The sequence below is a fragment of the Ailuropoda melanoleuca genome, chromosome 13 (assembly GCF_002007445.2).
Source record: "Ailuropoda melanoleuca isolate Jingjing chromosome 13, ASM200744v2, whole genome shotgun sequence".
Taxonomy (NCBI): Eukaryota; Metazoa; Chordata; class Mammalia; order Carnivora; family Ursidae; genus Ailuropoda; species Ailuropoda melanoleuca.
The window spans coordinates 25,085,126-25,100,702 of record NC_048230.1 but is presented as its reverse complement, the minus strand read 5'-3'; the positions used below and the strand labels follow the sequence as shown (position 1 = coordinate 25,100,702).

Sequence of the window (15,577 nt, the reverse complement as noted above, 5' to 3'; positions counted from 1 at the left end):
CACTGGCTATCTCTCTCTCTGTCAAATAAATAAATAAAATCTTTAAAAAAAAATACTAAGTTTGGGTTGTTCAAATAACATGAAAGGACATCATAAAATTGAACCACTGATCACTTCTTCCCATAAAATAAAGTCCAAAAGGTTCAATGCTAATTGATTGTTACCACTTAGTTGCTAAGTCTAGGTCAGACTTGGATCCTTCACAAACTGTACTTAAGCACCGTAACTACTACATTTTTAACTTATCGCAATGAATGGAACGTTCAGTTGTGTGACAGTGCAGCAGAGTAGTCTAGAGAACGGAAGGAAAAACCTTAGGGCAGCAAGGAGGCCCATCACCTGTGGTCTCTGTGCAGAGGTTTGACTCTGGAGTTCCGAAAAGACCAAGTGAACTAGAGTTGTGGTGGTAATTTGTGTATGAGGGATAATGTGAGAATCAACAAAGTGGAGGAAATCTTTCCTACTGCTTCATTATATGGCATCAGCCCAGTTCTTTCCAGAGCGGAGCATTCAACAGTCATCTTCATAGAGGTCTTCCCCATGAACATCTGATAGTGCAGACACCACAAACTTGGCATGTCTGCAAATGAACACGTCATGTATTTCTTTGCGACAACCCCTCCCCAGACCCTCTCCCAGCCCTGTCCCAGCGCCCCCCTCAGTAAAGGGCACCATTATCATGGCCCAGTCACCCAAGTCAGAATCCTGAGAGTCATCCTAATCTCCTACTCCACACATCCACACCCATTCATTCAACAACGGAATCAGGACCAGAGTGTATGCATGCGTACCCCAGAGAGACATGCACAGGAGAGATGAAAAGGATGACCAACTGTCCTGGTTCGCCTGGAACTGTCCTGATTTTAACATTCGAAGTCTCATATCTCAGAAAACCTCTCAGTCTCGGGCAAACCAAGAGAGCTGGGCACCCTGGAAAGGAAGGAGTTTGGGAACACAAAGATGTCTTCCTGGAAGGAATGACACCCATGCAAAGGCACGGAGTGGAGGAGTATCCGTGGCTTGTGTTACCAAAGGGTAGAGCTGGGGAGAGAAGGGGACTCTGGAAAGGTAGGCAGGGGGTAGATCTTAGAGAGCTATGTATTAGACTGACCACATAAGTGCCAGGAATTTTTCAGAGAAGTGAAACAATCAGGTTTGCATTTGTAGATAGGCGTCTGAGATGGACCTCTACATTTATGAACCATTGATGGCCAGAAGCAGGAGCTAAGAGGTTATTTTTAAGATGACAATAAGTTCTTAAGTGCGATTCTAAGGACAGAAACTGGAATTTGCCTAGAGGAAAAATCATTCTGTTTTTGGAGGAATTTAGTTGGGCTTTCTCTTACTTAGTCAAGCTAATATAAAATAAGTACCCACTTGCTGTCCTTGGTATAATACCAGACTTTGGTGAAATAATCCAGACACGGGGCCGATTGCCGAAAGAGGGTCATTCGGCCTATGGCTTCCCATTCAGAGACTTTGGAGGTTAAATTCCAATGTGGTGATATCTGGTTTCAGTGATCACTTCCAGGGTTGAAAGAAGACCTTCATCTCGCCAGTCAAAACTGTCCCAGCACTGGATCTCACACAGCCTACAATGCACTAAAATAAGTGAGCATTTTTTATAAATCTTGTATTGGCACCAACATATGATACTTTTGTGCTGAAAATGGTAATGTGTAGGAAATAAAAATAAACATGGTGATTTTGGCTACCCCATTTGGGATTTTTTTTCCCATTTGTTTAATGTATCAGGAGCCTCAAAAAATATAACTGGTCCAGATGCCCCTCAAACTCTAAGAGGACGTGCAAAGGGAGTGCACACAGCCTCAGGAGGATTCTGTGACCATTACTTGCAATCCACCACACTATCTGTATGGATATCCCTTAATCATACACGGAACATTACACAAAAGCTAATGATGTACTGTATGGTGACCAACATAGCATCATAAAAAAAATCATGCATGATTTAGTTTTGCCTGTTTTAGTAAATTTTATCAATTGAATTGACTTGCATACATTACTTTGTGTCATTTCTTTCACTAGACATGCTTTTTAGGTTCATCCACATCAAGAACGTACTTCCTCCATTTTAAGCTGCTGCATCGTATGCCATTGTGTGAATATCTGCCAATGTATTTCTTCACTCTACTGTCGATGAACATTGGGGTTGTTTCAAGAGTGTGTGTGTGTGTGTGTGTTAGTATGAAGAACAATGCTTCTGTGAATAGTCTTGTATGGCTTTCTCTGGAATACGTACCTAGGAATGGAATTACTGGATGACAGGTAGGTGCGTGCTCACTGTTCTGAGGTCAGCTCCAATTGTTTTCCAAAATAATTGTACCTATTTACACAGCCACTCCTAGTGGATAAGAATTTCCCTTATCCCCTACTGATTACCCCCCCTTTCTTTATCCCTTTCTTCCCCTACTGATCCTCCTAGTTCTTATGTTCCATAGATGAGAGAAATCATATGATAATTGTCTTTCTCTGCTTGACTTATTTCACTTAGCATTATCTNTTATTTCACTTAGCATAATCAGAAGGGGGAATGAAGCATGAGAGACTATGGACTATGAGAAACAAACTGAAGACTTCAGAGGGGAGGGGGGTGGGGGAATGGGATAGACTGGTGATGGGTAGTAAGGACAGCACATATTGCATGGTGTACTGGGTGTTATACGCAACTAATGAATCATCAAACTTTACATCAGTAACCAGGGATGTACTGTATGGTGACTAACATAATATAATAAAAAAACATTAAAATAAAAACAAACAAAAAAAGAATTTTCCTTATCCAACCCTCTAATTTTTTCCAGTTGGCAGGTATGAAATGGGCCATCCAGCTTTCCTCTTCTGGGCATCCATTCATATTTTTGCCCACTTTCTCACTGGGTTCTTTTTTCTCTCTCTTATTTATTTGCAGGTATTCTTTGCATATTCTGGAAACTAATTCCTTGTCAGTTACATGTTTTATAAATAACTGCTCACTGTTTGGGGCTTTTCGCATTATAATTATGGAGTCCTTTAGTGAGCAAAAATTGTTAAGTTAATATCATAGTTTGCACTTTTTGTGTCTTGTTTAAGAAATATTCCTCTACCCTGATTCCTAAAGATATTATTCTGTATTTTCATCTAAACATTGTATGGTTTTTACCTTTCACATTTGTGTCTTTATTGAATCTGGAACTTACTTTTGTATATGTATTTTTTGCCTGAGAGAATTACAACTTCCATTTTTTAAATATGGAAATACTTTACTCCTTTCCACATCAGTTCACCTGTAACTATTTCATTAAGTACAGCAGGTTTTAGACACAGAGGCCATGATTTCTTTCTGAATTAACTTTGTATGGTATCTAGAACCACAATGCCCACAAACACCCACAGTTCCTGTATGCCATCCTCCTCAACCAATGAGAGCAATATACCCTAACGGAGATGTCTGGGCAAGACGACCCCCACACCCTCCCTGAGATGGCAGATTCTATATGTACCACATCAGGGCTGCAGTACCTTGTCCGTGTTGGGGGAAAAAAGCTGAAAATCCTCTGGCTATATAGTGCTTATAATAACTTTACAAATTACTGGCCATACTTAATATTAATCATTAACCCCCTCAGCAGAGTCTGTCTCAGAGGTCAAAAAGTACCTCCTATTAGCTATAAGGAAGTGGGGATCTAATAAATATTTATTTATAGATGCTGTCATCCAACAACCTGGAATAGCAGGGGCTCTAAATTCTAAATGACTTCCACATGAAAAAGAGTCAACGAGATCTGTATCTAGTCCTCAGGTATAGTTCAGAAAAATTAATTGCTATGAAATACCTGGTTTCCTCTGGTCACATTACACGTTATAATAATCTACCAGAGCATAAAACTCAACATGGCAGAGGAGCTGGGAAACTCCCCTGCCCTGAAATAAACATGTGGAAATCTTCACAACAAGAACTTTTCTAGATTGGATGACTGAACTCCATAGTAACAGAATTGTTGAATCATTACGTTGTACATCTGAAACCAATATAACACTATATGTTAATTGTACATCAATTAAAAATAACAGCCCTACGATATCATACTTTAGTTTAAATTTGAAAGCTCAAAAAACCTGCAAATACTAGCCAAAAACTGGTGGAATAACATAGCTATTTTTCCAAAAAGTTAAAAATGATGTTAATGATTTTAATGAGACTTCAACTGTTTCACTTAATCATAATTGGGTCCAGCCACAAGGAATAATTGTGCTAAAGAAGAAAAGGAAAATTATCATGTCTAATACCTGCACTGGTATTCCTAGCTCTCACAAAGCTAACTCTTGATTTAAATAATGCTTCTACACACCTTGATCATGTGTGTTAGTGTATTAAACTCTTAGCTGAAACTAACTCACTGCAAAACTTGTGTAATTTAAGCAGCACAATTTTCCAATGACTTTACTCAAAAGACCTCCTTCTCCCCCATTAAGCAACAACAAAAGACATTAATTTTGTGAAAACACATACATGAAAGAACACACTTCACGTGTTTATAAAGGGTCCTTCACTGAAGATTTTAGCTGTGACAGCTATTTACAAAGTAATGTAAAGCTTTGTAACAAATAGTAAGGTCTGCTTATTACATGCTCAGTTACTGGTGGTGAACACTCAGTGAGTATTGGCTGATGCGAATATGAATGGATGAAAGCATAAGTGCTATGCACGTTTATAACATAAAGAGCATGAAGTAGGTTTAACTCTCCCAGTTTTTACTTTTATAATGTAACTGAAGCAAAGTCTAACACAAAATATTATTTTAAAGTACACCGTTTATAAAGAGAGAAATAACATAGTCTTACCTTATTTTAGAAGAAAAATGTTAAAAAAAAAAAAGAAGAGTAACCAAAAAAACTCAAACTCAAAAGTAAAAAGCCATTGGTTTTTAGTAGAAGAACAACAACAGATTGGGCCACTAAAAAAGTAAATTTCAAATTCTTCAGAAAGAATGTACAGAGATTTTGGATATACCTTTTTTTAGATTTCTTCTTGTTTTTTTTGTTTGTTTGCTTGCTTACTTGCTTTACTCATATACAAACCTCAATTAAAGTATCAGAATGAAAATCAATGAGGTGTTTTCTATAACTTCTCCAAACCTTTGAAATATGTAACCTGATTAAAGAAACAATTTAAGTGTTTCGGTGAATTTTTTGGCCAGGGGGTTTGAATGAGGAAGAACAAATGAATAGATTCCATTTGGTTCAACAATGCTTACCAGAGCTCCACTGGTGAGATCACAACCCAGAGCTCACAGTGTGTCTGGATGTCTACACACCTGCAGAGGCTTCCAGCCCAACCACAGTGGCTGGGCATAGTCCCAAGGCACTGCACACACCCTGCCTATACATTGCTCCGCTGACGCCGTGAGCCTGTGGACCCATAGGGAAGATCAGGCTTCCATGAAATCATCTGCCAGTGAAATCCAGTGGAGATTCTAGGAGGGAGCAGCTGTAGTTTCAGAATGGATGGAGCAAGCAATCTGTCTCACGGTGGGTACTGAGCTGACCTTGTAACAGGGGAGAGAGACTTCTTCATGCACCAGGTCAGGTGCAAAGCCCTATGCTATTTATTCTGTTTTCAGGGAACAAGACCTAAAGCCAGGCAGTGACTGAAAAATTTAAATGAATTATCTGGTCTTAGAACATTAGAATTAGGGGGGAAAATTCAAAATCATCTACCACTCAACCTAAACTCACTCAATTCACTTCCCCAAACTACACCTCCAAATGTACAAATGTTTCATTCCTTTTTAAATACTTGAGGTTTTGTGTTTGTACAAAATACGTTAATAGTTTTATAAAATATAACTTCTAAACAGGGAAAAACTTATAAACAAAAAAAAGCACAAAACAGAGATTCTGAAGAGTGATTACCCATATTTATAAACCGCTGTTGTTATGCAAATCAAAACCACAAGGAGATATTACCTCATTGTGTTAGAGTGGTCATCATCAAAAACACAAGAGATAACAAATATTGGTGAGGAGAAAGGGGAACCCTTGTGCACTACTGGTGGGAATGCAAAGTGGTGCAGCCACTATGGAAAATAATATGGAGGTTCCTTAAAAATTAAATATAGAATTACCATCTGATCCAGCAATCCCACATCTAGGTATATATCCAAAGGAGATAAAATCACTATCTCAAAGGTACCTGCACTCCTATGTTCATTGAGGCATTACACACAATAGCCAAGATATAGAAACAACCTAAGGGTCCACACAAGGACGAAAGGATAAAGATCTCTCTCTCTCTCTCTCTCTCTCTCTCTCTCACACACACACACACACACACACACACACACACACACTGAAATATTATTCAGTCATGAAAAAGAAGGGAACCCTGCCATTTGCAACAACATAGATAGCTCCCCGGGGGCATTAGGCTATGTGAAATAAACCAGACAGAAAAAGACAAATACTGCATGATATCACTTTCATATGGAATCTTAAGAAAAAACGTCAGACTCATAGAAACAGCGGTTGCCAGGGCCTGCGGGGTAGTAGAAATAGGGAGAGGTAAAAGGATACAAACTTTCAGCTTTAAGATGAATAAGGTCTGAGGATCTAAGGTAAAATATGGGAACTAGAGTTGATAGTGCTATACTGTACACTAGGAATTTACTAAAAGAATAGAACTTAAATGTTCTCACCAGAAAGAAAAAGATAAACTAAAAAAGATTTTAAAACATTGTTCTTGATCACCAGTGTAACTATTATGTACCCATGTCTGTCTTTTTAGGTACCTAAATTATTCACAGCATTTGCCAATATTCTTTATGTGTATATTAGGGTGAAAAAAATCTGCCAAGGCAGGTGCAAGGGCTAAAAGAATACATCTTCCTGTTTCCTTTTGTTGTCTCTGTTTAAAAAAAGGAATCGCCCCAGAGAAAAGCCTCTAAGAAATGCCTCTAGTGGTAATTTCTGGAATGAAACTAAACAGACTGCTGTACAAAGGGGAAAAAGAAAAAGAGCAAGGCACGGCGGACAGTGGTGTCAATCCAAAGGTGAGATATCAGCAGAGGAGGTCAGCAGAGGAGGTGTTCCTTTTCTACGAACTCTATAAAAGGTCAGCTCATCCATCACCAGGAGACAGACTCTGCTCCAGCCATCCAGAAGCTACAGGTGCTCCCTCCTAAAACCCCCAATGGAATTCACTCGCAGAAGCCTCCATAGAGGCTTGAGTTCCTCCTCCCAGGGCTCTGCACACAGCGTGAGCGGCTCCATATACAGGAAGGGGGGCATGCAGCACTTTGGAGCTGCACCCAGTGTCTATGGGGGAGCTGGAGGTCAGGGCATCCGCATCTCGAACTCCAGCCAGAAGATGAGCTATGGGAATGATGACACCAAAGGAGACTTGTTTGTTGGTAACGAGAAGACAACCATGCAGAACCTAAATGAACGCCTAGCAAGCTACCTAGCAAAAGTGCAGTCCCTGGAACAGTCCAACTCCCAACTCGAACTGCAGATCAAGCAGTGGTATGAAACAAAGACACCCAGCACCAGGGACTACAGTGCATATTACCAACAAATAGAAGAGCTGCAAAATCAGGTAAGGGACGACACCTGTGTTTTCTAGTCCGCTGCTGAGCTGCAGGATATATACCAAGAGGGCATATATGTTAGGTGAGTCCAAAAGGATGTTATAAAGCAATTAGGCTGAAATGCTGTATCTATAAAAACAGTGCGTTCTATCCTCTACCCTTAGTGCTGGGGTGGCTGACTACATCATTGGATGACTGTAAATCTTTTTTTGTACTTTTTAAAATCTAATTACATGGAAAATATGAAAATATAATCTATATTTTTGTCACAGTTTACCAGGACAAGTCTAAATGGATAGTAGACATTTTTTTTTCTGAAAAGAGCTAAAATTCTTATGTGATTATAAATCTCAGGTTTTTTTCACCTGGTTCTCATTAACTTTTGAATTCCCAGTCAACTTAGAGATGTTCCTCCTTTAATTTATGTAAATATGGTAATATAAGTATTAAGATACTGTACCATAAATTTCAATGACAAAGTGATTCGGGGTAGAAGAGGAAGGGATGTAGGTATTAATGACATCCAGATTTTTTTTAAGATTTATTTATTTATTTTTGGGGCACCTGGGTGGCTCAGTCGGTTAAGGGTCTGCCTTCGGCTCAGGTCATGATCTCAGAGTCTTGGGATGGAGCCCCGCATTGGGCTCCCTGCTCAGTGGGGAGCCTCCTTCTCCCTCTCCCTGCTGCTCTGCCTAATTGTGTGCTCTCTCTCTCTCTCTCTCAAATAAATAAATAAAACCTCTAAAAAAAAGATTTATTTATTTGAGAGAGAGAGAGAGTGTGAGAGAACAGGGGGAGGGGCAAAGGGAGAGGAAGAGAGAATATCAAGAAGACCCTCCGCTGAGCAAGGATCCCTATGTGGGGCTCGATCCCAGGACCCTGAGATCATGACCTGAGCCAGTATCAAGTGTCTGCTGCTTCACCGACTGAACCAACCAGGTGCCTGAATGACATCCAAGTTTTTAAATGTCCTGTTTAATGATCTCATCATCATCATCACAAGCAGTTCAGAAACCACTTCTACAGTAACAAAATGTTCTATTGCCCCCAATTCAAATTTGTTGCAATCATATCACAACCTACTCCCATAAAAGGTGGAGTTCTGTTTTCTCAATTGTGTGCAATAAAGGAAGTGGACTTTGCTCCTAATTGAAAAGTTCAGATATGACAGGAGCACTTGCTCTGCTTTCAAATTCTTATCTAATCAAGGAAAGAATCCCTTTCATTTTCATTTTAATATTCATATTCCTTTAGAGCAAAGGCCACCTCCTTACCAGCAAGTCTCTTTTTCTTGCATTTTATTATCAGCGCAATTTGAACCAGATTCCACTGGAAGTTACTTGGGGGTTTCGGGAACCACGGGGAGGTGAGGCAAAGGTGTCTAAACTGTCTTTCTGCCAAGAGGTCATTCTTCTCAGGCTCCCACTAAAAAACGTTCAAATCAGCAAACCATTCTTCCCTACCTGTCTCATGATTCATGTTTCTGAATCTACTTTGGATCAGCCCAAACACATACACACAGCCATCTACTCCATTTAGCAGGGCAGACTCGGTATACGAAGGCAGCTTTCTCCGGGACTGGATCTGCTGAAAGAGACATGTCACTGTAACATCTTCTACAAGAAGACAAGATGCACATACATCATAGAGAACTCACCCATTAGGTAACCCCGTTTTTAAAATCGAGGGCTTATCCATCCTGACAGTGCCAGTGCCTGGCACAGCTCTCACAAAACAGGTGCCCATTCACTCAGCCAATATTTAGTACATACCAAGTGGTGGGCCCCAGCTGGGCATGGGGGAATATGATGGCGAACATAATGTGATTTAGGGGCGGAACAGTCACAGACAAAGGCAACATACATCCCACATGGAGGGATAAATGCTAGCCAGGAGGGCTGTGTAGGACAGTGAGAACACAGGCACTTCTCATTCAGTTCTGCCTTAAGGAAATCAATGAGGCTTCCTTGAAGCAATGATGTCTAAGGTGAGATGTGGAAGAGAAGCAGTTCACCAAGTGAGAGGGGCTAACAAGAATATTCTAAGCAGGAACATCAAAGGGAAGGCACTCAATAAGGTTCGATGCCTCATGTTGAATGAAATTTTCCTTTTGTAAAACCATAGGAAAGCTCACCAAACCCTGGGGACCAGAGTTACATTTTATGACTCAATTATGTTAAATGCCTATATCATTACTCTTCCTATTTTCATGTGGAAATTCTTGAAATGAACATCATCTTTGATAGAACAGTGTTTGTATTGAGGACACACTCAATCACTTGAAACTCCTGTCCAGTTGAAAATGTCATTCTTTCTCATATATTTTCCAGATTAAAAATGCACAACTGGAAAATGTGCACTGTGTCCTGCAAATTGATAATACCAAACTGGCTGCTGAGGACTTCAAGCTGAAGTAGGTTCTAACACCATGGTAAACCTTCCTGAAAAGTGACTCCTTTCAGTAGTCCTTCATGAAACTCAGCTTCCCACATTCTTGTTAGTAAAGGAGCTACCTTAAGTACTTTCAGAATCTGGGAGTTTTAAGGGTGTTAGGAGCTATCTGGTCCATCCCAGCACGCAGGGCGACACTTTCCTCACCCACATTCCTAAGATTTTGTCACCCAGCATGCAACAGAACACCCCCAGTAACTACTACTGTTTTCACTGGTTAGCTCCGGTTGCTAGAACATTCTTTTTTAGTAACCTCACATCTACCTTTTCACCCACTGAACCTAATTCTGCCTTTTGGAGTAATACCAAGGCAATATACAACTCCCCTTCTGCAGTGGTGCCCTGCTGTTATCTAAAGCGAGCCGTGCATCTACGTGTGGTGACTCTCCAAGTGAGTCATCCATGCTCCTTCAAGTGCCTGCAAGTGTGTGGCCCAAGCTCCAGGGTGTGACCTTTGATGCTTCTGAGTTTGCTAGTGTTTTATAATAGAGTCTGACAAACCAAAGAACTAAGGCTATGATTAAGCCAGCTCAGATTGTGTTCACTCTCCTATAACCATGTCACGCCACATGTGATCACAGCTGTTCCTCATAAATGGCCTGTACACTAGGGCTTTCTCATTCTGAATATTTACAGTGCGTGGGTACTAAAAAGTCCTTTGTGGTTCAGAAGGGTAGCATTGGAATGCTACAGGGGATCAAAAAGAAGGAAATGGAAAGCAGATCTGAAGAGTAAAGCAGTAAACATTCATTAATTCCAATTTTACTAAGTCAGCACCTGAATATTCCCTTGCATTTTCATTTTTTAAACTTTTGCTACTTTAATAAAAATGAGAGTACATAAGATTGTAGGGGAGAATCATGAATTCTTTAAGATAATTCACTTTGGATGCATCTGCTTACAAAGTAATAAAAATTAATTGATCATGTGCATTCATTAAGTAAATCTAACTAACCATTCTTTAATATCAATAATGAGAATCCTTTGCTGACACATTAATTAAAGCAAAATATATATTTTAGCATTTGGAAACGTTTAACAGTTCAGATTGCTTTTTTACCAATCACTACATATTACAAAGATGATATTATGGAGCAAATTATCTGATTCTTGGGTTCTCATTAACATTTTTGGAATGTATAAAGAGGGACACAGTGTATTGAAATTGATCCTCATATACCACATAAAAATATCTCATTATATTAAGACTCTCTCTTCTATAATGGCTTCAAAAGACTCAATTATGTCTGCATACCAATGAATTCACAGGTATGAGACTGAAAGAGGACTACGCCTGGCAGTGGAGAGTGATATCCAAGGCCTGAATAAGGTCTTGGGTGATCTATCCATAACTAGAACAGACTTGGAGATTCAAATTAAAGAACTGAGTAAAGACCTGGATATCCTCAAAAAAGAACATCAGGAGGTGAGGAAATATTCAGAACTGTCGTTGGGAATGATAGAATGACTCTAATAATGATAATGGGGGGGCTGATAAAATGACAATAATAATGGTGTAAGCAGTCAGAGTTCAATAACAGAGCAGCACCTGGACTAGAATAAACCCTACCTAAATTATTGTCTTTCTTTTTTACTCACCCCCAATGAAAGAAGCCATAAGACCTATGTCTTTTCTGCCCAGCCCCATGTGAGAACATGCTTCAGACTATAATCAGGATTTTCACTCTTGTAGGAAGTGGACAGCCTACACAGACACCTGGGCAATACTGTCAATGTAGAATTGGATGCTGCTCCAAGCCTGAACCTTGGCACCATCATGAATGAAATGAGGCAGAAGTACGAAGTGATAGCCCAGGAGAACCTTCAGAAGGCCAAAGAACAGTTTGAGAAACAGGTAATGGCATAATTCTGAAGGGTAAGCCAATGTGTAGAAGCTGTCCTTCAAAAAAGATAACTCATTTTCTTCCCTTTCTCTCTCTCCTTACTCGTTTATTTTTTTCATTTTTGGAACTTTAGACTCAAACTTTGCAGCAACAAGTCACAGTGAGCAGTGAAGAGTTAAAAGAAACTGAGGCTCAAGTAAAGGAGCTGAGACGCACCTACCAGAACCTGGAGATAGAACTCCAGTCCCTCCTCAGTCTGGTAAAGCACCTCTAACTTCTCACTCTCAATGCAGTGTGTGTTTATTAAGTGCCTGTGTGAGGACATCTGGAGATACAAAAACCTCTAGGAAATAACCCCTCACCCCTGCAGAGCTGGCAGGGAAACAGGACAAGCCACTGATTATAATTAAAACACAGAAAGAAATCCAGGACAAGAGCAATGTGCTGCAAGGGTGCAATGGAACAAGTAGATCTGGAAGATTTCACACGGAAAGTGGCATTTCAACTAGATCAGAAAACTTGAGATGAATTTGTAGTTGGAGAATAGCGGTAAAGACATTCCAGGTTAAGCAAATCAGTCAGCTCTTGATAAAATTATGCTGTGTTAACAACCCGCAAATCACAGTGGCTCACAACAACAACACGACATCCATCATGGGCTGACTGCAGCTCTGCTCCGACATTTCCACTCCAGGGGTAAGGCTAAGGGAGGAGACCGTGGCCAGGGCATGCCAGTGTTGTAGCAGAAAGAAAACAGCAATGGCTGGACCGTGTGATAGCTCCTAAAGCTACTCCTCAGAAAAGACATTTGTCAGTTTCACCCGCATTTCATTAGCGAAGAAAGTCACATGACCAACCATGGCGTCAGTGGGATGAGGAAATCTAATCCTCCATTTGGAGGGGCACCACAAATCACAGGGAGAGGAGGCAAATGTTGAGAACAAGAATACAATCCCAGGGGCGCCTGGGTGGCACAGCGGTTAGGCGTCTGCCTTCGGCTCAGGGCGTGATCCCGGCGTTGCGGGATCGAGCCCCACGTCAGGCTCCTCTGCTGTGGGCCTGCTTCTTCCTCTCCCACTCCCCCTGCTTGTGTTCCCTCTCTCGCTGGCTGTCTCTATCTCTGTCAAATAAATAAATAAATAAATCTTTAAAAAAAAAAGAAAAAAGAATACAATCCCAGTAAGAGAACAGTGAGTGTGAAACTAAAAGCAAACAAAAGACCCCTAGAGGTCAGAGCAGCTGGCTGGGGCTCAGGAGCTAGTGGTCCGAGCAGCTGGCTGAGGGTGCCTAAATGGAAGAGTGGGATGTCAAGCTAGAAATAGGAATCATGCCCGCAGTGACTACCTGTGGGAATTCTCCGCAAAAGAAATTAAAACTGAACCACCTCTTAAGTCTTCAACTAAGAAACATCTACTTTTTCTCGTGCTTATAGAAAGAAACTTTGGAGCATACACTAGAGGACACCAAAGATCGTTACAGTAGCAAACTGGTCACCATCCAGGCAGTACTGGACAACCTAGAAGCCCAACTGGTGCAGATTAGGACCGATATGGAACGCCAGAGCAATGAATACAATATCCTCCTTGACATAAAGACCCGGCTTGAGCAGGAAATTGCTACTTACCGCCGCCTTCTGGAAGGAGAAGATGTCGTCACGTAAGGCTCTTAGAATCAAAGGATATGTGCCAGTGTCTACATCCTGTGCTATTTCAATGTCCACACATTAAACCCCATCACTCATTCCCCAGCACCAATGCAATCCCTAGCACGAAAGCAATTACACACACGCCACTACCAACAAAACAAAAATATACCAAAAGTATGCCCATCCCTAAAATACCAGGTACAGCCTTTGTACCCGAGGTCATGTGTAGAGCTGACTTAGAAGATGGTTATACAGTAAACAATACAGATTATGCTTTTGCTAATTTTTATGACTAATACATAACTGGAAGTACAATAACATTTAAAAATTCTCCTTGAGAGGTCATGAAATGAACAAAAGGCCACAGAGGTCTGTGGGAACTAGTTTGGGAATCATCAGTGTTGCCACAGCAACTGTCTTCAACTACCACACCCAAGAAACTCCGTAAGAGAACACAAGATTCAAACTTCCATTGCAATTTTGTTATTTTAATTACAAAAGCTTCTAGCATAGCATAAACAGGTCAGTTTTGAAGCCATAGATATAGATACAGATACAGACATAGATATAGATAGTGATATATATCAAGTTGGAAAGTAAGAAACTCAAGTTCAAAGTAACAAGCATGGTAAAAGCGGAAAAAATACAAACACAGCATTAAGACACACATCACACAGACTTTATTTTGAAACAGAAAAGGCAGGACGGTCCTTCACTTTCAACATGGCAATAACACCTTTTCCTGTTTCTTTTTCTTTTCTTTAAGAAAAAGAACAAAAAACAGTACTACAGAAAGTGCGTTAAGCATCCCAGAGGAGAAAGGTAAGTATTCCAATCTCACGTGTTTCGTATGAGACTGATTCCTCACTCAGTAGCTGACCACTTATTAAATGCCACCGGTGAAAAAAGAGAGATCAGTTCTCAAGGGAGCAGATACTACCCCAGGGATTCTGAAAATCAGGCGCATTACATAAAGAAACCCCCAACATGGAAAATTGGTCATACTCCCACAACAGGGTGCTATTCTTGGCCCAAGCTATTGCTGTCCTGAGACATCCTGGGATCCTGAAAAGAAAAAAAAAAATAAGATGAAAAAGTGCATATGGCTTAATTCAATATTGTAGATTTCTCTTTGGGGGAGGGGGAGTAGAAAATTGTAAATCTGGGGACAGTGGCATATTTTCTGCATTTGTTTATAAATTGGACAAGATTATTTAAGAAAAAGAATGGGTTTCTTTTTCATTTAGGAAAAAATGCATATAAATTAATAATGATTTAAAGTTGAATATTATACGCCAGCAGAGTCATGTTCCTGAGTTAACATTTTATACTTAAAACTAAACTCAGATATAAAGAGAAAAAGGAAGATTATGACAGTCGTGCAAGAAGTGGTGGACGGCCAGATTGTGTCATGTGAAACCAAAGAGATGGAAGAAGATTTGTAAACAGCTACCCGGAGATGCTGCGGAGGGTCTGAAAGAAATGTGGCTATAATTTTTGATCCCTGTATGAAAGCGGCCATCAGACAGCACCATTAGTGCTTTGTGGTAATCAGAAGGGGACAAAAGCCCATTTATCGGGCTCTATAATTGAATATAAATTGTTTTACTCAGAGGAGCTGCAAATCGCCTACAAAAATGAAATCCAATGAGCACTAGGACATTGAAACATCATTACCACCATCTTTACCATGAAACACATTAATTATAAGCTAGAGACCACCTAATATCAATTCGTTAATGTTGCTGAAAATTACAGCACATTTGAATTACACTAAACCTCACGGAGCAGAAGAGTCCCCAGAAATTGCAAATAAACTGCTCTCTCTAATTTTTCCTGTTTCTGAATTGCAAAATCTCCTTTCAGGGGCCCTTGGATTCTTAAATGACCCAATTTCTTGGTTAATTTCATTGGATTTTTTATATTGGTACAATCCTTTTAGCTTTGAGTTACCTCCTCATTTTTTCCCATTGTCTCCGCTGCCTTTTAAAACTCAACTCAGCTCTTCAAATAATTTGAGAGTCAGACTCCAATCACAGATGCTGAGC

General features: G+C 40.2%; 1 protein-coding gene and 1 long non-coding RNA gene across 5 annotated transcripts in view; one reads left to right on the top strand and one right to left on the bottom strand.

The window, feature by feature from the left end:
• Positions 1–15,577, bottom strand: part of LOC105240067 — a 131,422-nt gene that overhangs the window by 69,602 nt on the left and 46,243 nt on the right. For 2 of the 4 annotated variants that reach the window (XR_004619352.1, XR_004619351.1), the window contains exon 3: positions 9,053–9,173. The exons of 1 other annotated variant lie outside the window; for it this stretch is intronic. This is a non-coding gene — a long non-coding RNA (uncharacterized LOC105240067). Of the gene's footprint in view, positions 1–9,052; positions 9,174–13,517; positions 14,595–15,577 lie in introns of those variants that run through there. One more of the 4 variants, XR_004619353.1, reaches the window with a different exon arrangement.
• Positions 7,019–14,974, top strand: KRT20 (keratin 20). The gene is made up of 8 exons (XM_034639732.1): positions 7,019–7,597; positions 9,920–10,002; positions 11,310–11,466; positions 11,734–11,895; positions 12,018–12,143; positions 13,317–13,540; positions 14,314–14,351; positions 14,877–14,974. The coding sequence occupies exons 1-8, from the start codon at positions 7,193–7,195 to the stop codon at positions 14,972–14,974; spliced, it is 1,293 nt and encodes a 430-aa protein (XP_034495623.1). The 5' UTR covers positions 7,019–7,192.

Bases quoted from the DNA above. Each gene is read 5' to 3' on its own strand.
- KRT20 (XM_034639732.1), top strand. From the start codon at position 7,193: ATGGAATTCACTCGCAGAAGCCTCCATAGAGGCTTGAGTTCCTCCTCC. The intron at 13,541-14,313 runs GTAAGGCTCTTA...AACAAAAAACAG, and splicing joins GAAGGAGAAGATGTCGTCAC to TACTACAGAAAGTGCGTTAA. The intron at 14,352-14,876 runs GTAAGTATTCCA...AACTAAACTCAG, and splicing joins AAGCATCCCAGAGGAGAAAG to ATATAAAGAGAAAAAGGAAG.